This window comes from Microcaecilia unicolor, chromosome 11 (assembly GCF_901765095.1).
Source record: "Microcaecilia unicolor chromosome 11, aMicUni1.1, whole genome shotgun sequence".
In the NCBI taxonomy this organism is placed as follows: Eukaryota; Metazoa; Chordata; class Amphibia; order Gymnophiona; family Siphonopidae; genus Microcaecilia; species Microcaecilia unicolor.
In genome coordinates, this window is record NC_044041.1 from 186,530,610 (window position 1) to 186,557,095 (window position 26,486).

The 26,486-nt window shown below is 43.9% G+C and overlaps 1 protein-coding gene across 1 annotated transcript; it reads left to right on the forward strand.

The window, feature by feature from the left end:
- Positions 1-6,485: 6,485 nt before the first annotated feature.
- Positions 6,486-16,290, forward strand: LOC115479692 (fatty acid-binding protein, heart-like). Its single transcript, XM_030217798.1, has 4 exons — positions 6,486-6,603; positions 12,028-12,200; positions 14,872-14,973; positions 15,789-16,290. Exons 1-4 carry the CDS (start codon positions 6,534-6,536, stop codon positions 15,840-15,842), a joined length of 399 nt encoding a protein of 132 aa, XP_030073658.1. The 5' UTR covers positions 6,486-6,533; the 3' UTR covers positions 15,843-16,290.
- Positions 16,291-26,486: the final 10,196 nt, after the last annotated feature.

A 26,486-nucleotide genomic window follows, 5' to 3' on the forward strand; every position in this document is an offset into this window, starting at 1 on the left:
TTTATTCTCCAACTAGTAAAATGGTACATTGGAAAACAATGGAACAAACTCAAATAGGGAAAAGAAAAATAACTTTTGAAAAGTTAGTAGCCTTGCTCCAGCATTGTTCTCTGCCACACTGCCTGCCCTGTTGCTGCTTTTCACCTCACATCGCGCATGCTTTGGTCTTCACCGAGGAAGATTTGAGAGAGATACCAGTGCCAGAAATGGTATTCAAAGCTGACGAGACAGAGAAACTGAATGAAATCTCTATAAACGTGGAAGATGTAATGGCACAATTTGATAAACTGAAGAGTAGTAAATTGCCTGGACCAGATGGTATTCATTGCAGAGTACTGATAGAATTAAAAAATGAACTTGCAGAACTATTGTTAGTAATATGTAATTTATCTTTAAAATCAAGTATGGTACCAGAAGATTGGAGGGTGGCCAATATAGTGCCAATTTTTTTTTTTAAAGGTTCCAGAGGATGATAGAGACTATTATAAAGAACAAAATTACAGAGCATATATCTATTACATTTCTTTGAAGGGGTGAACAAACATGTGGATAAAGGTAAGCCAGTCGATGATGTACAGTGGGGGAAATAAGTATTTGATCCCTTGCTGATTTTGTAAGTTTGCCCACTGACAAAGACATGAGCAGCCCATAATTGAAGGGTAGGTTATTGGTAACAGTGAGAGATAGCACATCACAAATTAAATCCGGAAAATCACATTGTGGAAAGTATATGAATTTATTTGCATTCTGCAGAGGGAAATAAGTATTTGATCCCCCACCAACCAGTAAGAGATCTGGCCCCTACAGACCAGGTAGATGCTCCAAATCAACTCGTTACCTGCATGACAGACAGCTGTCGGCAATGGTCACCTGTATGAAAGACACCTGTCCACAGACTCAGTGAATCAGTCAGACTCTAACCTCTACAAAATGGCCAAGAGCAAGGAGCTGTCTAAGGATGTCAGGGACAAGATCGTACACCTGCACAAGGCTGGAATGGGCTACAAAACCATCAGTAAGACGCTGGGCGAGAAGGAGACAACTGTTGGTGCCATAGTAAGAAAATGGAAGAAGTACAAAATGACTGTCAATCGACAAAGATCTGGGGCTCCACGCAAAATCTCACCTCGTGGGGTATCCTTGATCATGAGGAAGGTTAGAAATCAGCCTACAACTACAAGGGGGGAACTTGTCAATGATCTCAAGGCAGCTGGGACCACTGTCACCACGAAAACCATTGGTAACACATTACGACATAACGGATTGCAATCCTGCAGTGCCCGCAAGGTCCCCCTGCTCCGGAAGGCACATGTGACGGCCCGTCTGAAGTTTGCCAGTGAACACCTGGATGATGCCGAGAGTGATTGGGAGAAGGTGCTGTGGTCAGATGAGACAAAAATTGAGCTCTTTGGCATGAACTCAACTCGCCGTGTTTGGAGGAAGAGAAATGCTGCCTATGACCCAAAGAACACCGTCCCCACTGTCAAGCACGGAGGTGGAAATGTTATGTTTTGGGGGTGTTTCTCTGCTAAGGGCACAGGACTACTTCACCGCATCAATGGGAGAATGGATGGGGCCATGTACCGTACAATTCTGAGTGACAACCTCCTTCCCTCCGCCAGGGCCTTAAAAATGGGTCGTGGCTGGGTCTTCCAGCACGACAATGACCCAAAACATACAGCCAAGGCAACAAAGGAGTGGCTCAGGAAGAAGCACATTAGGGTCATGGAGTGGCCTAGCCAGTCACCAGACCTTAATCCCATTGAAAACTTATGGAGGGAGCTGAAGCTGCGAGTTGCCAAGCGACAGCCCAGAACTCTTAATGATTTAGAGATGATCTGCAAAGAGGAGTGGACCAAAATTCCTCCTGACATGTGTGCAAACCTCATCATCAACTACAGAAGACGTCTGACCGCTGTGCTTGCCAACAAGGGTTTTGCCACCAAGTATTAGGTCTTGTTTGCCAGAGGGATTAAATACTTATTTCCCTCTGCAGAATGCAAATAAATTCATATACTTTCCACAATGTGATTTTCCGGATTTAATTTGTGATGTGCTATCTCTCACTGTTACCAATAACCTACCCTTCAATTATGGGCTGCTCATGTCTTTGTCAGTGGGCAAACTTACAAAATCAGCAAGGGATCAAATACTTATTTCCCCCACTGTATATTGGATTTTCAGAGGGCATTTGATAAAGTATCTCAAGAAAGACTCCACTGAATGGGACTAGCATCTATGCAGGGAACTGATACACATCTTACAGTATTTTGCAACTACAACATATAGGCACATTTAGTTATAGACCTGGTGTACATGTGCAAATCTACATTTAGATATTTCAGTTATCTCCTGTTAAACTTTATTTTACCAAAGACCTCAGCGGTGCCACTTGTTGAATTAGTTTTCTCAACTTCAACCAGATATATGCACCCACCTCCTCATCTAAGGTATCATTTTTCATATGTACACAGTGATACCTCAGTTTTCGTTGATAATCTGTCTGAAAACAATCAATGAAAACCGAGGCAATTATTTCCATATGAATCAATGTAAATCCAATTAATTCGTTCTAGATACTCCAAAATACATACCAAAAACACACTTTATAGAGAATAAATATAGTCCCATGATGGAGCTAAAGGGAAAGGGTTAACTTATTAGCAAGGAAAACACTTAACAGGGAAAATGAGATTTGAGCACATGTGATTTTATCTTGCGTGCGTTGCGTTAGACGCGTGGGGTGATGCTCACAGAATGAGAAACAGCGCCACAATGAGCAGGAGAACGCGTGGGTCGCCCTTTGTTTTCGCAAAATTAGCAGCGAGGTCATGTGGGCACGCCGACGAAAACCGAGGCAACCGACGAAATCCGAGACAAATTTTTCACTGAAAAAAATCAACGAAAACCGAAACCGACGATAACCAAAGTCAACGAAAACCGAGGTTTCACTGTATATGTTATTCTTTATTATTCTAACCTTCCTTTCTTCTAAATACGTTTAACCTCTTCAATATAAGATTATAGTTATTTGCATTACTGAAAAAATACTCATCGGTTAGAATAACAAAGAATTACATATATACATATGAAAAATGATACCTTAGACTGAGCAGGAGGTGGGTGCATAAATCTTGTTGAAGTTGAGAAAACTACCATATTTTTCGGACTATAAGACGCACCGGACCATAAGACGCACCTAGGTTTTAGAGGAGGGAAATAGGAAAAAAAAATTTTCCTTTTTCCCTCCTCTAAAACCTAGGTGCTCCGGTGCGTCTTGTCCGAGTTTTGGATCGCCCTCCCCTACTTACGCGACGCCATGTTCCCTGGTGGTCTAGTGACGTCGGGGCAGGAAAGAGCCCCCTCTTTCCTGCCCAGCGCGCTGATCTCCGTGCTCCTGACTGCTTCCTGATGGTCTCGGCGAGATTCAAAATCTCGGCGGCCATTTTGAATCTCGACGAGACCGTCAGGAAGCAGTCAGGAGCATGGAGAGCAGCGCGCTGGGCAGGAAAGAGGGGGCTCTTTCCTGCCCCGACGTCACTAGACCACCAGGGAACATGGCGTCGCGTAAGTAGGGGAGGGCGATCCAAAACTCGCTACCTTCGGACTATAAGACGCACCCCCCATTTTCCTCCCAAATTTTGGGGGAAAAAAGTGCGTCTTATAGTCCGAAAAATACGGTAATTCAACAAGTGGCACCTCTGACGTCTTTGGTAAAATAAAGTTTAACAGGAGATAAGTGAAACATCAGACCGTATAGGTCTCCTGGTTAAAGATTGTGGATTATCACACCTACATTTAGGCATACTGATGTGGCTAATATTGTATAAGGACACAGACATTTAAGAGACCTTAAAGAATAAACTTTTTACCCACGTTATTAGAGTGATCAAATGGCTTTGGCCAGTTACATTGTCTTCTCCTCTCCTTTACCCCATTTTCTCCTTCTTCTCTGTTAAATATTGTCAAGACTCCTCATCTCTCTGACCACTTGTACCTTTTGGACCTGGAGCAAACTGCCTCCTTTTCTCCACTGCTGAGGGAATGGACTCCCTCTGGCTCTCAGCACCAGCTTTGTGGGTACAATGGGTACTTGAGCACCCTCAAGATTAAGGAAATACTTTCAGGACACCAGTAAGGGAGCATCTGTGTTGAGTTTAGCACCTAACATCTTGTTGAGACGCTGACTCCCATGCCACTAGTCCCAGTCTAGCTGCTACTAGCTTTGTTTTAAAAGAAATCACCACTGGGCTGCAAGACAAGGTGGCATTTTAAATGCACTAACCAGCTTGAGCCAGAAAAGTCACCAGAAAACGTCAGGGTCAGAGAGTCAGGTTTAGAACTGAGGTTCAAGGAGATGGTAGGCAGGGCCGGTCCTAGGGTCTCTGGCGCCCCCCTGCAGACTATGAGTTGGCGCCTGCACGCCTCCCCTCCGGCACCCGTGCGCCCCCCCCCCCCCCCCCCCCCCCCCCAGTATCTCCTTTCTCTCTTCTCCCACCCTGCCCCCATCCCCCGCCGCCCTTGGTGCTTTAAATCTTTAATTTACCTCTGTTCCAGCAGCCGCGTCATTTGAGAGCCTTGCCCCGTCTCTAGCCTTCCCTCCCTTTGTGAGTTTGTTCTGCAGTACCCGCCCTCAAGGAAATGACATCAGGCGGGACGGCGGAACGAACTCACGAAGGGAGGGAAGGCTAGAGACAGGGCAGGGCTGTCAAATGATGCGGCTGCTGGAACTGGGGTAAATTAAAGATTTAAAGCACCAAGGGTGGCGCAGTATGGCGGCACAGCAGCGCCCTTGAAGGCAGGCGCCCCCTGCGGCGCTTACCCCACTTACCGGGTTTGACCGGCCCTGATGGCAGGTCTCAACTGTTACATTCTTAAATACAGAAAAGTCAGTGAATCAGGCTCTAAGGTACATAAGTACATAAGTACATAAGTAATGCCATACTGGGAAAAGACCAAGGGTCCATCGAGCCCAGCATCCTGTCCACGACAGCGGCCAATCCAGGCCAAGGGCACCTGGCAAGCTTCCCAAACGTACAAACATTCTATACATGTTATTCCTGGAATTTTGGATTTTTCCAAGTCCGTTTAGTAGCGGTTTATGGACTTGTCCTTTAGGAAACCGTCCAACCCCTTTTTAAACTCTGCTAAGCTAACCGCCTTCACCACTTTCTCCGGCAACGAATTCCAGAGTTTAATTACACGTTGGGTGAAGAAACATTTTCTCCGATTTGTTTTGAATTTACTACACTGTAGTTTCATCGCATGCCCCCTAGTCCTAGTATTTTTGGAAAGCTGCAAAGAGTCTGTGGCAGAGGGGAAAATACATTCAGGTGCCAGAATTCTTCAACGAGAAGAACACACTCCAAGAATTTATGAGGAATGGTGTAATATGCAGGCCAACAGAACTGTACATGTCACTGGCGGCACACAGGCTATGCTGGAAAGGAGGCTGGAATGTACTGAAAAAATAGCTCTTTAATTGGCTATTCTGACTTTCATTGAATGAGGGTAAGAGGTCTCTCAAGATAAATGTGTATAGGTACTTGAGACCACACAGGTGAGGTCCAGTCTTCAGATATGACCCAGCTGTGCACCATCTTTAGAACACGATTACCGTGGTCCAAGGAAGAGTCTGGAAAGATTCCGGTTTTCACTAGAACCAAAACAGCCACCAGAGGCTCTGCCCTGAAAAGACAATTAACAACAACAATTAAAAAAAAAATAGCATAGAGGAGACTAGTGGTCCTGGAGACAACCCAGCCAGTCAGGTTTTTATTTTAGTTGCATTTGTACCCCGTGCTTTCCCACTCATGGCAGGTTCAATGCAGCTTACATGGGGCAATGGAGGGTTAAGTGACTTGCCCAGAATCACAAGGTGCTGCCTGTGCCGGGAATCAAACTCAGTTCCTTAGTTCCCCAGGACCAAAGCCCACCACCCTAACCGCTAGGCCACTCCTCCACAATGAATCCACAATGAATATTCATGAGATAGATTTGCAAACAGTGTGGGGGGGGGGGGTAGTGCATGCAGATCTCTGTTATGAATATTGGGGAATAGGACTTATATACAGCCTTTCTGTGGTTTTTCCAACTACATTCAAAGCGGTTTACATATTATATACAGGTACTTATTTGTACCTGGGACAATGGAGGGTTAAGTGACTTGCCCAGGGTTACAAGGAGCTGCAGTGGGAATTGAACCCAGGATCACAGTCCCCTGCACTAACCACTAGGCTACTCCTCCACTTCATTGTGGATATCCTAAAAAACCTGACTGGCTGAGAGGTGCCTCCAGGACCAGGTTTGGGAACCACCGGGGCAGACACTAAAGTTAACAGTATCCATCCCCCCCCCCCCCCCCCCCATCTCTGGCAGCCAGTCCGGTCTTTCGACCGTGCCCTGATGCATGTCTAGACCTCGGTGCCTTTTTCCATCATGTGACCTAAAGGACTATTTAAAGGGACCCATTAGGTAGGGAAATTCAGTCTCTCCCCTCTCTAGTTAGTGAGTGATACATTCGTAGTATAGCCATGGAGGGTTTCCTGGGTACTTGGAACATGGTGGCGTCTGACAATTTTGAGGAGTATATGAAGAAACTTGGTGAGTAACAAATATTTTACGTCGAAATGCTCAAGGGTAGAGAGAGATTGCTGCAGAAAATCTGTTTTGTCGAGTAGGACTCTGAGGGCAACGTACAGATTGTTATATAGAGATAGTTAATAGCTTTAAGGTATAAGCTGCAAATTCTCTAGAAACGACTACAAAGAGTTAATTAGAAACAAGCTGGAATGCGCAAGAACTGAAAACTTTGATTTCCCCAGTAGAAATAAGTGTATATATAGTTCTTTCTCCGTGCAACTGAAGTGGAAGGAATATAGTTCGCGTTTAGCCCTGGAAACAGAACTAAAACGCATGTTCGGTCTAGTTCGTGCAGTTCAGTGACTTCATTTCACGAGTATGTGGCTGTGTTCTTTTGTTGGAAGGCGCTTTCCACCCACCCTAAGAAAAGTCTTCCATTGCAATGGAGTAGTAGCCAGGCTCTTAATTAAGAGAATTAACACCAAGACTTGTGTTGTGTTACCATTAACACTTGTGCAGGGTTTAGGTTATGTGTTTAAAGACTGGTGTGTTGGTGGTTTTTTTTTTTTTTTTTTTTTTTTTTTTTGGGGGGGGGGGGGGGGGGAAAGGAAGTAGCAGAAAAATAAGATGCTCTCCAGCTTTGAGCTTGCAGCACTATAGAGGTAGCACTATGCTTCTTTAAGTAGACTCTACTGAAGTTAGCCAGTGTGTTGCACAATAACGCGATGTAACGCTGACTCATATTTAATGAGAACCTGCATCACTTTATCCAGATGTGCAGGGACCACGTTCTTCTTCAGTCTCGTGCCTTTTCCAGCATTGGCGGTGGTTTTTTTTTTTTTAATTGTGAATGCATTTTTGCATATTAGTAGAAATAAACTTATGCAGAAGACGCGCACCGAGCACTGGAGTCGCCAGGCCCTTCTTAAAACGTTGCTGGGGGCTGGGATTTTCTTTCTCTTTTTTTAGAGAAAATGCATTATGAGAGGAATTTTTACCAGCTCAGCAAAACTAAAATCGTGCTGAATGCAAATACCTTTAATTTTATGCTAGGGTGAGGTGACCACAGTCTCCGGATAAATACATGGTGGGGTAAAACCTTGCTAGTTCAAAGAAATTAGATCTCGAGACCCCCCCCCCCCTTTTTCAGCCCATATAGGAATTTTAAAACTCCGAAGCATAGCAAGAATTCTGCACACGTGCCTTAACTCATCCATGACTCACTTTGTCAGACCGGTTCTTCCAAATCCATCTGGAAGTCCCAGAGTCTACGGAAATGACCTTCACTTGTATTGCTGTCCTACCTGCTAAACGGTTAGTTCTAAAGCACGTGTTTAAATCGGTTTTTCATGGCTCACTAGAAGGTTTCATGCTACTGTAATTCACCTTGGGTAGCCTATGAAAAGGCCGGCTAAAAATCGTAGCAAGCTTAAAGCTATCTGTGGCTTAGGTACTGTGCAGGCAATTTATTATAAAAAGTTTTAGGATGGAGTTTAGTATTCTGGAAAGTCCAATATTTCCATAGCGCAGTGAGAATCAGATGGAATAATGGTTATAAGCACAGGACGAGTTTGTCCTGAGCAAACAGCAGGCGGCTTGGTTTATGAAGATTAGACTTCTGCCCTGTGGGAATAGGGTTTTTTTTTTTTGTCCTGGAAAAATACAAAAGGCTGCTGTCTTCTAGAGAAGATGCTAAGCTCAGATGCTGCTATGCCCTAGTGCAGGCGCTGAATCCTTCCTATACATGGTGCACCCTTCTTGGCACCAGAGGCATAGCCAGACAACAGATTTTTTTGGTGGGCCTAGGCAAGAAGTGGGTGGGTACCAAGTGTTCTCCCCCTCCCCCACCACAAAAAAAATGTTCAGCTGGCAGGAAAACGCTGCTTTCCACCTTGGCAGTCTGCAGCGGGCATGCGCAGATGCTGGTATCATGGAAAGAACCATTTTGTTACCTTCGGGGGGGGGGGGGGAAGTCTTCAGCTGGTGGAGATTGGGAATCCCACCAGCTACTATTGGGTGGGCCTGAGCCCTAAGTGGGTGGACCCTGGCCCACCTGTGGCTACACCACTGCTTGGCACCCTCCTTACATGGGAGGGCACAAAGTACCAAGGAAAAGGCAGGCTGTTCAGAGCCAGAAGGTTGCCACCCAGATGGCAGCTAACTTGAAAATGCACTGAATGCACGTTTTAAAAGGACTTGTCAAACTAATTTTGTGCTAGTAAAGTATGGGGCTTGTCAGTAGTACCAGGCTGGAGGACTCCAGGCAGGGCTTGTGCCTGAGCAAATAAGTGTAGATCACAGCATAAGACTAGCTGTGCAGACTGAGTAGCTTTTTACTGGTACAAAAACATTTAGCATGAAATGCTGATGCTGTGTGCATCACTCTGATGCAAGGCACACCTGTACAAGGAACTCTTTCCAGTCTTTTGCTTTTTTGTGTAGTAAAACACTCTGAAAATGGAAAACTTACATAGTAACATAGTAGATGACAGCAGATAAAGACCTGTACTATCCATCCAGTCTGCCCAACAAGATAAACTCGTATGTGCTACTTTATATGTATACCTGACCTTGATTTATCCTTGATGTTGTACTGAACAATATTCATGAGCTCACAGCTTCAAGCATTCTCTTAACCTCCCGAATAAGCCATAGGACTAGCCAAGTAATGAGACGGTAACTATTTTCAAGCAGGGGCCCACGTTTGGCCAAAATGCTCAAGTGAGAACCAGGTTCACATCTGGACAGGCTTTCTCAGCAAGGAGAATATACACCTCTGATGATGCCAGGTAGTCTTATGGGAGACCAGGGTTCACTCAAGTCTTCATGCTTAAGAAGATGGAGTATAGTTTGCAAACTATTTAATAACAACAAGCAACCTTTGGTACCCTTGGGTACCTTCAAGAAGGGTCATGGTGCTCTAGCCCAGTGGAAGTCACTAATTAAACTAGAGGAAACTGCTTTTGCCAAAAAAATTAGAAATTCTTAATGCTGGATGCAAGATGCAACCAATCATGCCCTTTAGTCAAAAGCTGGAGCTGGCTGCTTTGTCACCCACTGGCCTAATCTAAAGCCTGTCTGCCCTATAAGATGGGGCTTCTCTAATGAAGGCACCCCTAGCTACTCGGGATTACTACAAGAAATAATGCCAGTGTAAACACAACTGCTTGCACTAAGATCTTGTGCATAATTGTTGTGGTGATCTCGATTTTAGCTAAGTATGCTTCACTTCACTATAGGTGCCCTCATTACCTGTGTACCTGCTTGCTAGAATTCAGGCTGCTACAGCTGCCAGTCTTTGCTTAACGACAGGCTGATACAATGTAAAGTAACTGTAATTCAGTCATAGGCAACTCTTGACAGTTATCAACTCGCATAGTAACACTGTCTTCATTCCTCTTGCTAGTGCTACATTACCCTCCCCTACATAAGAGGCTTGGCATGGACTATGCCCTCCTTATTCTGGAGTACTATATTACAAGACAATAGTAACACCCTCTTCATTGCTCTTGCTACTGCTACATTCTTACCCCTCCCCCTACATAAGGGAGGCTTGGCAGGGACAGGCTATGCCCCCCTTATTCTGGAGTACTATATTGCAAGACAGCAGAAAGTCTCTCTAGTATGGACCGACATGTTTCCCATAGTTGTAACCTCAGACTTATCCAATGATGTCTTAATATTTTAGACCAGGGGGTGTCTGACCTTGACCCTCACCCAGTTTTTCAGGATTTCTACAATGGAACATGCATGAGATGCAAATAGATCTTGTGCCTATTCTGAAAACACTAGGTTGCAGCCATCAAGGACAGGTTGGACACCCCTGTTCTAGACCCTATAATCCTAAGAATGTGTGTTGGGAGGGGGGGGGGGTTGTCACAACCTGCACCGTCCTACAGGATAGCTAGTAATGCACTACAGGTGTTTGTGGCACTATACCTACAAACGTGGACTTTTTTTTTCTTCCCCTCGGGATGCTGAACTAAATACTGTTGGCTGTCGGGTGCCCAGATTCAGCTCTTCCCCACCCCCCTGCATTAAGAAGGCTGGTAATATGGCACGTCTATGAAACCTACAGTGCTAGAGTAATTCAGGCCCTTTAAATGAAGGCAATTGGTCAGAAAACATAAGCAGGAACTAAACCACCCATGAACTACAATAGTTGAAGGCTTAAATAGTCTTTTACATTATGGCATGACTAGATAGCAAAACCACTAATCGGGGGATACAACTCAACTCCCAGAGCAAAACTTAGAATCTTTCTCAAAGAGGCTCCGGTATTTTTATATATTTTATTTATCAAAAAAACACTTTTGTTACTATAATTATATTAAATCCTATCGCCCTTCTTGCCCTCTGCTGCACTAAACAATATATACATTAACTTGCAAAATTCACATTATATTCTATTTACGTTGTTTCCAACTTCAATTCACAATTACAAAAGCACCGCTCGGTCTGTAGAATGCAGCGATTCACGCCACGCTTTCCACTTGGCCGCTGCACTCTTAGAGCAAACCAATGCTGATTGTGTTTGTCCCAGATGTATCACACTCAAGTCAAATGTAAATCCTCCGTTTACCGCCACCAAGTCAAAAGTCACACTTATGCAGCATTATACAGGTGCTGAGAAGTCGGTGAATAGGTCATTGATTAACCCTTGGTGTCTCCAGTATGTGTCGGTTCCCCGATGCTGATCCGCATTTCACTAGATCTTCCTCAGGAGGAACCACCATTGGGTCTACAACAATTTAACGATATCCTTATTGTTACCATCACTACCACCCATAACTCACACTTATTACCATATACATTAAAGCAATACTTACAATCATTCAACTTATTGGCTGCATGCCGGCTTAAGGCTCCCTCAGGCGTAGACCACAAGACGCCGCATCAGGAGTTGCTACGTCAGACGTCCCTATCGAAATTTAAAGGACTACATACAACGCCACTCCCATTATATTAAACAGTGCCTTACACCATTTGACCTCAAGATTGAGGCCATTTGGGGTAACCGTTCCCCATGAAAAAATGAATCGCTGCTCCATAACTAACAGGCTAGCACTGACATCCCCACCCCTATTGGACCAGGGAAGGTGCGCTATTACAGCACACCAAAGTTGATCGACCGAATGATTAAATGAGGTCCAATGTGCCATTAGCGGGTTTTCCTGTTTGTCATGTTGGATATTACTGACATGTTCCGCTAACCTACTTTTAAGCTGTCTCTTGACTAGATAGCCACAAGCTCCTGTAATCTTTGATTGTGGTTCTGTTCTCTCCACTTGGCTTTAGCCTGCATTTGCATAGGACTGACATAACTTTGTGAAAGGCTGGTCTGTCTTGACAAAACATGTTCAGTCATGGCTTTAATGGTAGTGACAGCAGTTTAATCAGTCCACAGGTTAGTCTTGCCCAGTAACAATGTTTCTTTCCCTGTAGGTGTTGGTTTTGCAACCAGGCAGATAGCCAATGTGACCAAACCTACCACCATCATCTGCATGGAGGGGGATACGATAATTGTGAAGACCCAAAGCACCTTCAAGAACACAGAACTAAAGTTTAAACTGGGAGAGGAGTTTGACGAAACAACTGCGGATGACAGAAAAGTCAAGGTACAAAACTGGTTCTGTTGTATTCATTCTTGTGACTAGCTTTTTTTTTTACTCTCAGAATTTATAAGAATATCTTTGTGGAAGGATGAGTAATCATGGAAACATGACTGCAGTTTGTTGGCCTGTCAGCTGGCTGGATGCTACCTACAGAATCTGTCACTAGACTTCAAAAAGTACAAAGACTAGGACAATTGCATTAATTAAAAAAAAAAAAAAAAAACCCAAATATAGGAGGAATTTTGTTTTCACTTAAAAGAATAGTTAAAGCTCTGGAACTTGTCCAAACTTTTTTTTTTTCAAACCTACATACACTAACTGCTGTTATCACATCCTCTAGTGATAAGTTCCTGGAGGAAAGGTCCATAGTCTATTAAGACAGACTTGGTGGAAACCCCTGCTTGCCCTGGCTAGGATTGGTGGAATCTTGCTACTATTTTGGATTTCTGCCAGGTACTTGTGACCTGGGTTGGCCACCATTAGAAATGGCATACTGTGCTAGATGGACCATTGGTCTGACCCAGTATGGTTATTTTCATCTTGAAGGGTGGAAGCAGTGGCGTACCAAGTGGGGGCAGTCCGCCCCGGGTGCACACCGCTGGGGGGGTGGTGCGCGCCGGTTAGTGTCATTGGTTTCCATGCTCCCTCTGCCCCGGAACAGGAAGTAACCTGTTCAGGGGCAGAGGGAGCATGGAAACCGACGCTGACTGGCTTGTGGCACCCCCCCCCCCCCCAGCGGCGTGCACCTGGGGCGGTCCCTTCACCAGGGGGGGGGGGGTGCTGCACCCGGGGGAGTGGGGCACATCGGCGATCCGCCCCGGGTGTCAGCACCCCTCGGAACACCACTGGGTGGAAGTGGTTAGTGGTTCTGAATGTGGTGAAGGCAAGAAAAAAAAAAAAAGCCCCACTTTGTCTATAGGAGCAGATCAACAGCTGCTGCAGTATATATGCCCACACCAACCCACCACACTCCAAACACATACATGCAGAGGGGTTACTCTCTGAGCCATGTTCTGCATGCTATACCCATTGCTGTTTTGCTCAAAATCCAGCAGTAGATAGCATTTTCTGCAGTGCATGAAAATATAGAGTAGTCTGATATAGGTAGTAAACATGAAACATGCTCTTGGTGATATTAAGCTGAAAAGTCATTCTTGAGAGAGGTGATGGCCATTCTAAATGGGGCCATTTTCCTATATACATTTCTGCCTCACCCAGTCTTGTAGACTGGCGGGGGCAGTCGCACAGGGCCCCTGCATCTGTCCTCCTGTCTCGGAACACCTCCCTGCTCTGATGTGCTTCCACATCAGTAGAGAGCATCAGGCAGTGACAGCAGTTTTCATATGCCGTCAGTGGCTGAGCCCAGAACCTCTTCACTTGTGTCCCGCCCCCTTTTGATGTCTCTTTCCTGCTTCCGCAAGGGTGGGATGCAGCTGAAATGTGGTGGATGCACATCTAGGTGTGGGGTTCTGAGACCTCTAAACCTCCTTTTTAAACAATTAGTTATGGCTTATGGTGGTGGGCACAGGGCCCCGCAATTGCTAAGACCGGCCTGGGCAGCAGAAATTGCATGCCTTGCATCTCCAAGAAGATGAGGGTGGTAGTGTACTTGGTGGCAACTGGAGTTAAAAATATTTGACTTGGCCAAGTCACTAGGGTAGGAGCTTTAGACTCGGCTACCTGCAGGCTTTCTAGGATTTGGGGGGGGGGGGGGATTTCTATTTTAAGCAGGAGATCCAAGCTTCTTCTGTTGTGCAGGGTCATTTCACTCTTGCAAGCAGCTGTGTGGACTGACTTGTAGTTGGAACACTATGCCTTGAAGCTCCTTTAGGGCTGACTTCCCCGTTACAGAGCCTTAAGGGAAGATTTTCAAATAAAGAACCCCTTGGGTAAGTGGCAGGCTTGCATATTTGCAAGCAGACCAGTATTCTGTTCCACCTCTTAGTGCAGGTGCCCCGCCCCTTATTGCATACAAGGCTATGCTCATTTTATCCCCTGGTGTAAAGACACAATTTTGGGGGAATACATCTGCAACTTTTTAGAGCACACACACAGTATTGCCCGAAAATTGGGGATAAAATAAGCATAGCCTCCCTGTATGGAATAAAGGGCAGGGCACCTGCACTAGTAACAGAGGTGGAACAGCACAATAACGGTCTGCTTCAGAATCATTCATGAAATGCCATGGAATCCATTCTGAGTAGAAACAGCCATGCAAGTCACCCAACTTCAAAAAGGGTAAACACCCCAATATTTAAATGTCAGGACTGCGGCTGGACCACCAAGTCAGAGGTAGTTTTAACTTCCTAAAGATCTATAGCAGTAATTCCCACAGTTACTATGAACAGCTTCACATCGGTGTCCTTGTGGGTTCAAATGATACTGGCATGAGTCTTGAACCACTAATTCATGAGATGAATTCTGTCCTTCCACATCCTCCTTGACATGTCTAATGATTGAATCCTGGTTGTGCTCTTCTGCAGTACTTGGTCCTTGTGCAAACTTAAATAGCAGGATTTAAGCCTTTTATAAATGGATGTACAAACAAGACACCTCTAAATTTTTCTTTAATGAAAATGCCTAGTGTGTGTTTGGTTTCAGTGTATGATTGTAGTAGTCTAAGCACTTGACACCTTCACTTCTCCAGTCCTGACTGAACTGTGTTCTCTTGCAGTCCACTGTGACTCTGGATGGGAACAAGCTCAAACATGTTCAGAAATGGGAAGGCAAAGAGACATCGCTGGTGAGAGAAATCCAAGAGGGGAAACTCATTCTGGTAAGGGATAATGGTACCCATTGCTACTATCTTTTAACAGGCTTGTCATCTTTCATGTAGACTTGGGCAATGTCTTAGTCCACTAAAAACCTTTTTCTTAAAGGCTCATTCCAAGTTTTGAGCCATGTGGTGCTGGAAATTCAGGTCAGTCTTGGTGGTTTCAAATCTTAGACTTGGAAAAACTGCAAGACTAACCTAAGCTTGCAGAGCTGTTGTGGGAAGTGAGCATCCTTCCTTTCTTTTCTGAGCTTGGGGCGGTGGGGTGAGATGACATTATTTTGCCACTAGTTGAAAACATGTTGCAAAACCAGTAGTTTTGGCCCTCCAAACCTTAGAAAAAGGTTGGACAAATCTGATATACACTGTCTCCATATGCTTTGACCACTGACCAACTCATCTTTCTTGAAGGTGTGGACTCCAGAACAGTGCCCAGTACTCTGAGGACTCAATGGAGCTTACACAGAGGCATTTTTTTTCCCCTGCTGGGCTGGCCACACCTCCTATGTAACCAGCATCTTTCTGACTTGTGCTGGTAGCCAAACATACCTGCAACTAGTGTATCCCACTTAATGTGGGGAAAACAGTTTACTTGTGCTTTCCTCCTAATGTCCCACTCAATAGATTGACTTGACTTAAATAGCTAGAATCCTACCTAGAAAAGAATACCCCCTACCAATGCAAGCTAAATTCCCCCTTCCCTACCCCGGTTGCTGTGCAGTGTTTCGACTGCTGCTTAATCCCATTTTGTGGCTTCAAACTTCTGTATACCCATCCTTTGGGGCACAGACTGTCAATGTGCTTTCCTTCCATTTCAGACTCTGACAATGGAGGATGTTGTCTGCACACGAACTTATGAAAAGGCCACATAAGGATCCCAGTCCATCTCAACCAGCACTGTCCTGCCTTCTGAACTACTTAAAATGCACAGACAGAAGAACTTCTACATTCCTCCAAGTGTCTCTTGTACTGATCCCTTCTGCTGTTGCTTATTCATTTTTCATGCCACTTCTTGCTTAGCTTTTGACCACTTTGGAAACTTATTGCCTTTCCCATATCTAGAACTAGGTTGTCTGGACGACTGGTACTATGGTGAGTAAATGCTACCTTAGCAAGAGAACTGTTGGGGAAAACTACTGTAATGTTAACTGACACTTAAGCCAATAACTGGAATCTTGGGGTGTACGATTGTGTGAACACTTACATTTGATTAATAAAATTGATAGCGGAAAATGGTGTGGTAGTACCTACAGGATCACCCACAAGTACCCTTAGACTGAGTGAGTGTTTGAGCTGTGGGAGGTTTTAACTCATTCCTTGCTAGCATAGAAGCCAACTTTTTCAAAATTATTAGGGGTGCTAAGCCCACTGGAAAAAAAACCCCTTCAAGAACACACACTTTTTTTTTTCAATGTTGGGGGTGCTCAAGCACCCACAGAGTTGGCTCTTATGCTTGCTAGTATGAGCAGATGGCTCAAGAACTACTCGGCATATCTTCCTCTTTCAATTTCAGCTTTAGTCCCTGAAATACTAGGGGCTAGATGCATGAAACAGGCCAGATTTCAAGGCACTTTAAACTTTGACCTGTAGGAGTGCAACCTACTCCCAACTTCTAAAGCTGCTAATTGCTCTGGGCAACCACTAGCTGTTAATCTGGCACACAATTTTGCCATAGCTTAAACTTCACAGCCTGGTCACACTGACCAGAGTGCTCTAAGTATTCTATAATCCCTCCATATGCAGGAGAAATGGATTTATGCTACTGGCTCTACAATAACAGAACTTGGTTAGTGTTTTTAAGTCTTACTGAAATTTTGAGTGCAGTGGAGGTATGTTTGTAGAACATCTTGAGGGGGAGGGTGGGAGTGCAGACAAAGGGTGCATGTTCTAGCTTTTTGCACCCATTTTTGGAGTTTTTTGCTTTACCTGCTACATCAGCTGTATACCGATGCAAGTAGTTGGCTGGCTCAGCTGTACTTTTGGCTTTTTATTTGAAGTCCATGACTCAACTGGTAGCTTGCTGGTTTATTACCACTACCCTCCCTGCGCCTGACAGTTGGGGACAAGCCATGTAAACCACAATCACTGTATCCCAAATGAGTTACTGAATCTTGCTAGTGTTATCAGCTTAGCACTTACTAGCTTAGTGAATGTGACATGGATTCTATATATGCTACAAATTTTTATCTTAGAACCCCTATGGCTAATTCATGTGTACAGGGATCATCCACTTGGCCAGGCCAGAATGAACAAAGATTGCTCTTTGAAATTAGAGCAGCTGTCAAATACAATATGGGTGATATGAGGGTAATTAATGCTTTCTCTAGCATTCCCTGAAGATTACTCTAGGGAGATGCTGGGTCAGGTTGGAACCAAAAAGAGGTAACAATTGTAGATCTAGTCCTTAAGTGGCCCCACCACCATATCATGTACTCTAAAGTGATCATAACTTGATCAAATTTGGTATAGTGGAGTAGAGGAGTAGGATACGGGTTAGAGCACCTGTCTCGACAAGCCGTGGCTGGTTCAAATCCCACTGCTGTTGTGAGCTTGAGTAAGCCACTTAACCCTCCATTGCTTTTAGTACAAAATTAGATTGGAGCCCTCCAGGGAAAGAAATATGGTCAGGTACACTAGCCTGCTTATAATCGAAAGAGAAACGCTTTATATTGCGACCCAAATCGGGAGATGGGAGTCTTTCTCCCATGGGCACCCAAATCGGTATAATCGAAAGCTGATTTGGGGCATTTCCAACTGCAATCTGTCGCGGAAACAGGTAAAGTTGACGGGGCGTGTCAGAGATGTGGTGAAGGCGGAACTGGGGCATGGTTATTGGCTGAGGAGAGATGGGCGTCTTTAGCTGATCCAAAAAAAAAAACGTTTTTACTGTGATTTTGGGTCACTTTTTGTGGACCCTTTTTCACGAACAAGTCCAAAAAAGTGCTCCAACTGACCAGATGACTACTGGAGGGAATCGGGGATGACCTCCCTGGACTCCCCAGTGGTCACTAACCCCCTCACACCAAAAAAAACCCCACTTTACAAACTTTTTTGCCAGCCTTAAATTCCGTACCCACCTCCATGACAGCAGAATGTGTTCTATCTTGTGATAGCCTTTAGCTGGTTCTCGGGTGCGTGTGACACCCTTTCTGTTATGTGCAATGCATTGTGGTGGGTGTAGAGTATTGGGCTCCGTGATTCCACTAGCTTGTGGCAAATGCTCATGATGTTGGTAGTTGGTAGGTTGTAATCCCATGGTGCTTTTCCCCCTGCTTACTGGGTCAGAGTACCCTGTTTTGTTGCCGGTAGTCCATGAGGTAGTGGCCGTTTTAGATCCCTTTCACGTGTTAGCCACGTTACAGAACTTAGTTCTTACCTTGACTGTGGCTGAAAGAGGGCATTGTACAGCATTCTGCCAGCTCTGACCTACTGCTAATCTCAGTACCAGGGAGACTCATTGCCAGTGGGGCACAACCTCTGATCTGCAGTTAACTGTAAGCGTGCTTATTCCAATAAAGGACGTTTTCGGAGAGATTAGTCTTCAGGTGTCAACTGGTGTGCCAATGTTATATAGCAGCAATGAGTCCTAGAGGCCTGCGTGTATGCAGGTCCCTGGAGCACTTTTAGTGGGTACCGCAGTGCACTTCAGCCAGGTGGACCTAAGCCTATCCCCCTACCTGTAACACTTGGGCTGGTAAATGGGAGGCCTCCACAACCCACTGTAACCACAGGTAGGTGCCCCCTTCACCCCTAAGAGCTATGGTAGTGTTGTACATTTGTGAGTAGTGGGTTTTGGGGGAGGGGGTTGGGTGCTCAGCACTTGTGGTAAGGGAGCTATGCATGTGGGAGCGTTGGCTGAAGTCCATTGCACTGACCTCTAGGGTGCCCAGTTGGTGTCCTGGCATGTCGGGGGGGGGGGCGAGTGTACTACAAATCGTGGCCCCTCCCGTGACCAAATGGCTCGGATTAGGACGTTTTTGAGCTGGGTGTTTTCAGTTTCCATTATCGCTGAAAAATTTTCATTTTTTTGAAAATGCGGTTTGTCCCGCCTCTTCACGTACCCGTTTTCGGACATAAGCCGCCCATGGAGAGAGTTGTTCGATTATGCCCCTCCATGTAACTTAAAACCTTCAGCTACTACTGAACGTTGTGAGCAAAATCTACAAATCAGTTGTCTTTTTGACAATACTATGATACTGAATTTCCTGTGTGTACTTATACAAACAAAATGGGGGGGGGGGGGGGGGGACACACCTTTGAGGAGCAGCTGTAAAAGGTCAGTTTTAATCTGGAATGGATACTATTCAAAAATACCATCTAGGAAGCCAAGACTAAAGAGATTCCATATAAGAAGGAAGGCCAGCCAGCCAGCATGCTTAAAGTAAGGTGAAGAAAGAGTTGGCAATAATCTTCAGAAAATGGAAGAGGGAACTGACAAACTAGGAGACCAATTAAATTGGTCAAACAGTTGTGGGAGCTTCTCTTAAGTGTATGTATATGTAACCTCACCAGCAACTCATTTCACATCGGTATACAACTCATGACTTGCCTGCCTCGTCACTGGTCAGAATTGCTTTTTAACAAAACAAACAAACAAAAAAAATTCTATTAAAATTATACTTGGCATCAAATGTGCTGCCTACATGGACCACGTTGTGTGGGGTATTAAATGCTAGATATCGCTAGCTGTATCGGTGTGTAGATATCTTCCCCCATATGCCAGCTGTTCTCCTCTCATAGGCATTGGGTAAAGTACCTTTTAATCTGCTGCAGAAATTTAGTCATGAGATAGGAGGTAGTGTCCTATTATGGATTTAAGAGCTGGCTGAAAGGTAGAAAATGGGAGTGGTGTTAAGTGGTCAATATTCTCAATGGAGAAGAGCTGACAGTGGAGTTCCCCAGGGGTCTGTGCTGTGATGGCTTCATTCCCATTTATAATTGATCTATGGGAATAATTAGGGCCGTACCTCTATTTTGACAGTTATTCAAAGTTCTTAAATCACAAGAGGATTATGAAAACGTCAAGAAAACATTACAAGACTGGGCATCCAAATGGCAGATATTGAATGTGAGCAAATCCAAAGTACTGTGGTAAAGAGGAATCCTAATTATAGCTATGTGATGCAATGCTCCACTAGAAGTCACTGCCCAGGAAAAAGGATCTAGGTGGTGTCATTTTCTAGGGCTGTAACAACTAGTTGTATCTTTGATTCAGCCCTGAATACCTTATTTGTATTTGGCTGGATAGTGATTTAAATACAAATCCAGCGATCTATTCTGTTAACTATTGCTCTCTGATTTTCACATTGATTCTTTTATGTTGAAGCTTAGTGCCTGTTTGGCTGACTAGTAACATGTATACAATTTGGTATAGCTCCAGTTGAAAGCATCTGCTCAGTGTGCAGCAGTGGCTAAGAAAGCAAATAGAATGTTGGGAATTTATTTGGAAAAGAGTAGAAAACGAAATCTCGTCTTTTGTAGTGCTCCATGGTGTGACCATACCTCATATACTATGCCATTTTGGTCCCTGCATTAAAAAAAAAAAAAAAAGCAGAACTAGAAAAGGTACAGAGAAGGGTGACAAACAAGAGAGGGATGGGATCTATCTACTTATCATTTCTATAGCGCTACAAGGCATATGCAGCGCTGTACACCATACACAAAAGACAGTCCCTGCTCAAAGAGCTCACAATCTAAATATGGAATGTTGCTAGTGGATTAGCAACATTCCATGTAGAATCTCAAGTAATAGCAACATTCCAGAATCTCAAATAATAACAACATTCCATGTTCCACTGCACTAACCACTAGGCTACTCCTCCACTAGCAACATTCCATCTAGATGTCTGCCCTTGCAGATCAGCAACGTGGCCGCGCAGGCTTCTGTTTCTGTGAGTCTGACGTCCTGCACGTACATGCAGGACGTCAGACTCACAGAAACAGAACCCTGTGCGGCCGCGTTGCTGATCTGCAAGGGCAGGCTTCTACATTACTACTACTGCTTATCACTTCTATAGCGCTACAAGGCATACGCAGCGCTGTACACCATACACACAAGACAGTCCCTGTTCAAAGAGCTTACAATCTAGATAAGACAGGTAAACAAACAGAACAATTAAGGGTGAGGAAAGGCCAAAATGACTAGGGCTTTTTATCTTGGAGAAGAGATGACTGAGGGGAGATATGATGGCAGTCTATAAAATACTGAGTGGAATGGAACAGGTAGGTATGTATTGCTTGTTTACAAGGACTAGGGACCATAGAATGAAGCTACTAAGTGTAAATTTAAAACAAACCTGAGCAAATAAAATTCAGCATTTAATTAAACTCTATTGTGTCAGAATGTGGTAAAAGCAGTTAGCTTGGCAAGGTTTAAAGAAAAAAAAAAAAGTCCAGTTTATGAAGATGGACTTGGGCATGTCCATTGCTTCTTTTAGGATAAAAGGCATATACTCTGTTTTACACGTTTGGTCACTGATAGAAACAGGATCTTGGGCTTTTGATGGACTGTTTCTCGGTATGGCAATGCTTATGTTATGTTAAGCCACTTTTTTTCTTTGGTGTGTGATTGAAAATGGCTTGCTGATAGTGGTCATTAGCTTCATGCTCTTTTCATGAGAGGACATTCAGCTACAATTCATGGCAACCAAAGGTCTTCATACTTAAGTCAATTGTCTTAAGTGTTCACTTTGATTTTAACATCATCATGATAAGACTCAATGTAGCTGTAACCCCCCCCCCCCCCCCCCCCACAAATGTTAGCATTCATTTTCAAATGAGAAAGTGATGCATGCCTACAGAATACTAAAGTGGTCAGAGCACACATTTAATGCAAAGACCTATCTCTAAATTAACCTCTTCCACTACTAAGGAAGCAATGTAACACAACCTGTGTAGTAGTAGTAGGTACATGGTTAGCATGTACTAGGTATTCCCAACACCGTCTAGAGATTTAACACGTGGCAACAACCACCTGAAATTTATTTCCCACTTTGTGTGTCTGTCTTTTTAAGAATAGAGATGTCAATCGGATCAGTTGTATTTTCTATTCAGCTTTGAAAGGCTGTTAAGTAATGGTCATGTCCAAAATGGCAGGGCTGGAGTTCCCTCAATGGCAACTGATAACTATGAACCTTTCAGTGAGAGGCAGGGCTCCCTTCTCATAATATTGTATTTTATAGGTGATTTTCAATAGAAATCAAACAAAATAAAACATGGAAAAGAAAATAAGATGATACCTTTTTTATTGGACATAACTTAATACATTTCTTGATTAGCTTTCGAAGGTTGCCCTTCTTCATCAGATCGGAAATAAGCAAATGTGCTAGCTGACAGTGTATATAAGTGAAAACCTTCAAGCATTACTATGACAGTCTGACAGGGTGGGAGGATGGGGGTGGGTCGGAGGTATGCATGGGGACATCAAAGCATATCATTGATATTCTAACAGGGTGGGTGTGGATAGGTGAGGGGAAGGTGATCAACAGAGACATACAGCTTTATGGTTTATAATGGGCTAGGAACTCCAGGTCCTTAAGTCCTTTCTGTTGGGTGTTAAAATATTCAATCATCCTGACTTCAAAGGTCTTACGTTCTTGTATGGTTTTAATGTTTTCACTTATATACACTGTCAGCTAGCACATTTGCTTATTTCCGATCTGAGGAAGAAGGGCAACCTTCGAAAGCTAATCAAGAAATGTATTAAGTTATGTCCAATAAAAAAGGTGGTATCTTATTTTCTTTTCCATGTTTTATTTTGTTTGATTTCTATAGATTCTACATGGAATGTTGCTATTCCATTTGCAACATTCCATGTAGAAGTCTGCCCTTGCAGATCACCAATGTGGCCGCGCAGGCTTCTGCTTCTGTGAGTCTGACGTCCTGCACGTACGTGCAGGATGTCAGACTCACAGAAACAGAAGCCTGCGCAGCCTTCTACATGGAATGTTGCTAGTGGAATAGCAACATTCCATGTAGAATCTCCAATAGTAGCAACATTCCATGTAGAATCTCCAATGGTATCTATTTTACTGTCATAGTAATGCTTGAATGTTTTCACTTATATACACTGTCAGCCAGCACATTTGCTTATTTCCGATCTGAGGAAGAAGGGCAACCTTCGAAAGCTAATCAAGAAATGTATTAAGTTATGTCCAATAAAAAAGGTATCATCTTATTTTCTTTTCCATGTTTTATTTTGTTTGATTTCATTTGATAACCTTAAGAGTGGACTAAACACGGCTACCACACTCCTCTACTTATAGGCGATTTTAAAACTCTAAATGTAAAAATTCAGCAAGCTCTTCTAATGGATTTTACAAAGTGTTGGAGCTCATTCAACCACAAACCCTTGCTTATGTAAGGGCATCACTTGTCCCTTTTTTTTATTGGTTACTTAATAGGACACAAATGGATGCTAGTTAATGAGTGGACCATTGTTAAAACTTACGGTTGAGGTGAATTTCTACAAAATGTAAATCGATGAGAAAATAGCCCTTTTTAGACAGGAAAATTTAATTGGATCTCAGTTTGGGAATGGAATTAAGGCCTTGAGCTTCTTAAAAAAAGATCCTAGGAATGCAGGGAGCAATGGAGTATTCACATTAAAAGGTGAGTGAAAACACCACAAAGTGGAGAGAGCATTAAAGTCCCACAGAATAGACAAAACCAAAACCAAGGCGTGGGAACTGTATCAGACTCTGGACTCGCAGGGGGCCCTTTTACTAAGCCATGAAGGTGCCTACGTGCGTCAGTTTAGAATTACTGCCCGGCTACCATGTGGCCCCTGTGGTAATTTCATTCTTGATGTGCATCTGCTACACGTACCAGAAAATATATTTTATTTTCTGGTGTGTAGTGAAATTCGGGCGGTAGCTCTGACTTGATGTGCATAGGTGATTACCGCACGGTTAACGTGAGAGACCTTACTGCTAAGTCAATGGCTGACGGTAAGGTCTCGGTCCCAAAATGGCTGCGTGCCAATTTGCTGCACGTCCTTTTGGCAAAAACTAAACGGCATTTTTTTTTTTTTTTACAGGTGTACTGAAAAAATGGATTTAAATGTGCCTACACCAGCACAGCCTAGTTTTCAGTGCACCCCTCGATGTAAAACTAAAGACATTTATTTAAGATGACTTGACACAGGACCATGTTTTGGTACATGTGCCTGCCTCAGGAGTGTTGAGGCATATATTTGACATCGCATCGAGCTGTGGTTATGTTTTGAGAGTCCTGAGTTTGTTTTGAAGAGCTGATAAAATTCCTACGCCTTGTTTTTGTATCAACATTAAAGCCAGCATCTCGTTCGAGCTATGCACCTTTTTATATTTCAGATATTACATGGACTGGCTCCAGATTATATGAACCATTTAATAGAAGTATCTTCCCCTATAGCCTTCCTTAGTGGCAGGGACCCTTGTATTTTGTCCACCAGATTTTAAAAACAAATCATTACTTCACCTGATTTCATTCTAACTACTTACAATTCTGAAAATTTGCTAAAAACGAATTTCTTCACTAATTCATTACATTGTTATATTAACTAATCTTGTCTCCTATTTTACAAATCTATCTATGTCCACTATTTGTAGATTATTGGTAATGTTACTCTCAGCCACTACTTCACGATTGTTGAAATTCAAACTCTGTATTTTTAATCTATGCTGTAAGCCACATGGAACTTTATCTTTGTTTTGGGGGATATAAATGTCAACAGTAAAAATGGTATGGTATTGCAACAGTGTTGACATACTTGTAAGTCTTCGGTTCTATGCAGAACTGTACAAGTTGAAACAAACCTTCTAGACCAGTGCTTCTCGATGAGTGTCACCAAGAGATGTGAGGTGCCGACAAAATACATAGCAAAGAAAGCATGGGCATCCTCTCTAGAACAACTGTGCCTGCAAGCTGGGGAGACCAGGGATCCTGACAGTTGGGTTCTTGTACTTCCCCCCCCCCCCCTAAATAATCCTTATATCTGCTTCCCTACTACACCCAAAGCTAACTGAAAATGTTGCAGGCTTGCTTTCCATATGCTCTGGTTGCTACGTACTTTCTAAGCTGCATAGTTTCAGGGTTTGGGGCTCCTTTTACTAAGGTGCACTAATGCATTTAGTGAGCACTAAAGGGTCCTTTTACAAAGTGATGGTAAGCCTAATGTGTGGGCTTACTGCTCGCTGTTAAGGAAACACCGCTGCGCTACCGTGGTTTTGAGGGCTTTTTCGGCTAAAAGGAAGTATAGAGTTAAAGATACATGAATGGTAACAGATTCATGGGATGCTGTGGAAGGGGAGGGGGGTACCACGAGACTCCCCACCATCACCCTTTCTTTTTTTAATTCTTTATAAAGTTTTCATTTTACATTCATGCCATTAACATAAATATATGGAAATATTTCATAAACATTAAGCATTAGAAAGAAAAAATTATTCAATATTTAGTCCACTATCCACCTTATAATTGAAAGAGAAAAACGCCTAGATTTCAACCCAAATCGGGAGATAGACGTTTATCTCACAAAAACGAATAAATCGGTATAATGGAAAGCCGATTTTGGACGTTTTCAACTGCACTCCATCGCGGAAGCGTACAAAGTTGACGGGGGCGTGTCGGAGGCATGGTGAAGGTGGAACTGGGGCATGGTTATCGGCCGAGGAGAGATGGGCGCCCTTTGCTGATTATGGAAAAAAAAGTATGCGTTTGTAGCTAGAATTTAGGGCACTTTTCCTGGACCCTGTATTTTCACGAATAAGGCCCCAACAAGTGCCCTAAATGACCAGATTACCACCAGAGGGAATCGGGGATGACCTCCCCTGACTCCCCCAGTGGTCACTAACCCCCTCCCACCATAAAAAATGCCGTTTCACCACTTGTTATTTTCACCCTCAAATGTCATACCCACCTCCCTGGCAGCAGTATGCAGGTCCCTGGAGCAGTTGTTAGGGGGTGCAGTGGACTTCAGGCAGGTGGACCCAGGCCCATCCCCCCCCTACCTGTTACAATTGTGCTGCTTAATGCTTATTAGTCGTCCAACCCCCCAAACCCACTGTACCCACATGTAGGTGCCCCCCTTCACCCCTTAGGGCTATAGTAATGGTGTAGACTTGTGGGCAGTGGGTTTTGAGGGGGATTTGGGGGGCTCAACACACAAGGGAAGGGTGCTATGCACCTGGGAGCTCTTTTACCTTTTTTTTTGTTTTTGTAAAAGTGCCCCCTAGGGTGCCCGGTTGGTGTCCTGGCATGTGAGGGGACCAGTGCACTACGACTCCTGGCCCCTCCCACGAACAAATGTCTTGGATTTATTCGTTTTTGAGCTGGGCGCTTTCATTTTCCATTATCGCTGGAAAAACAAAAACGCCCAGCTCACAAATTGTCGAATAAAACATGGACGTCTATTTTTTTCGAAAATACGGTTCGGTCCGCCCTTTCACGAACCCGTTCTCGGAGATAAACGCCCATGGAGATAGACGTTTTCGTTCAATTATGCCCCTCCACATGATCCAAGTACAAAGAAATTA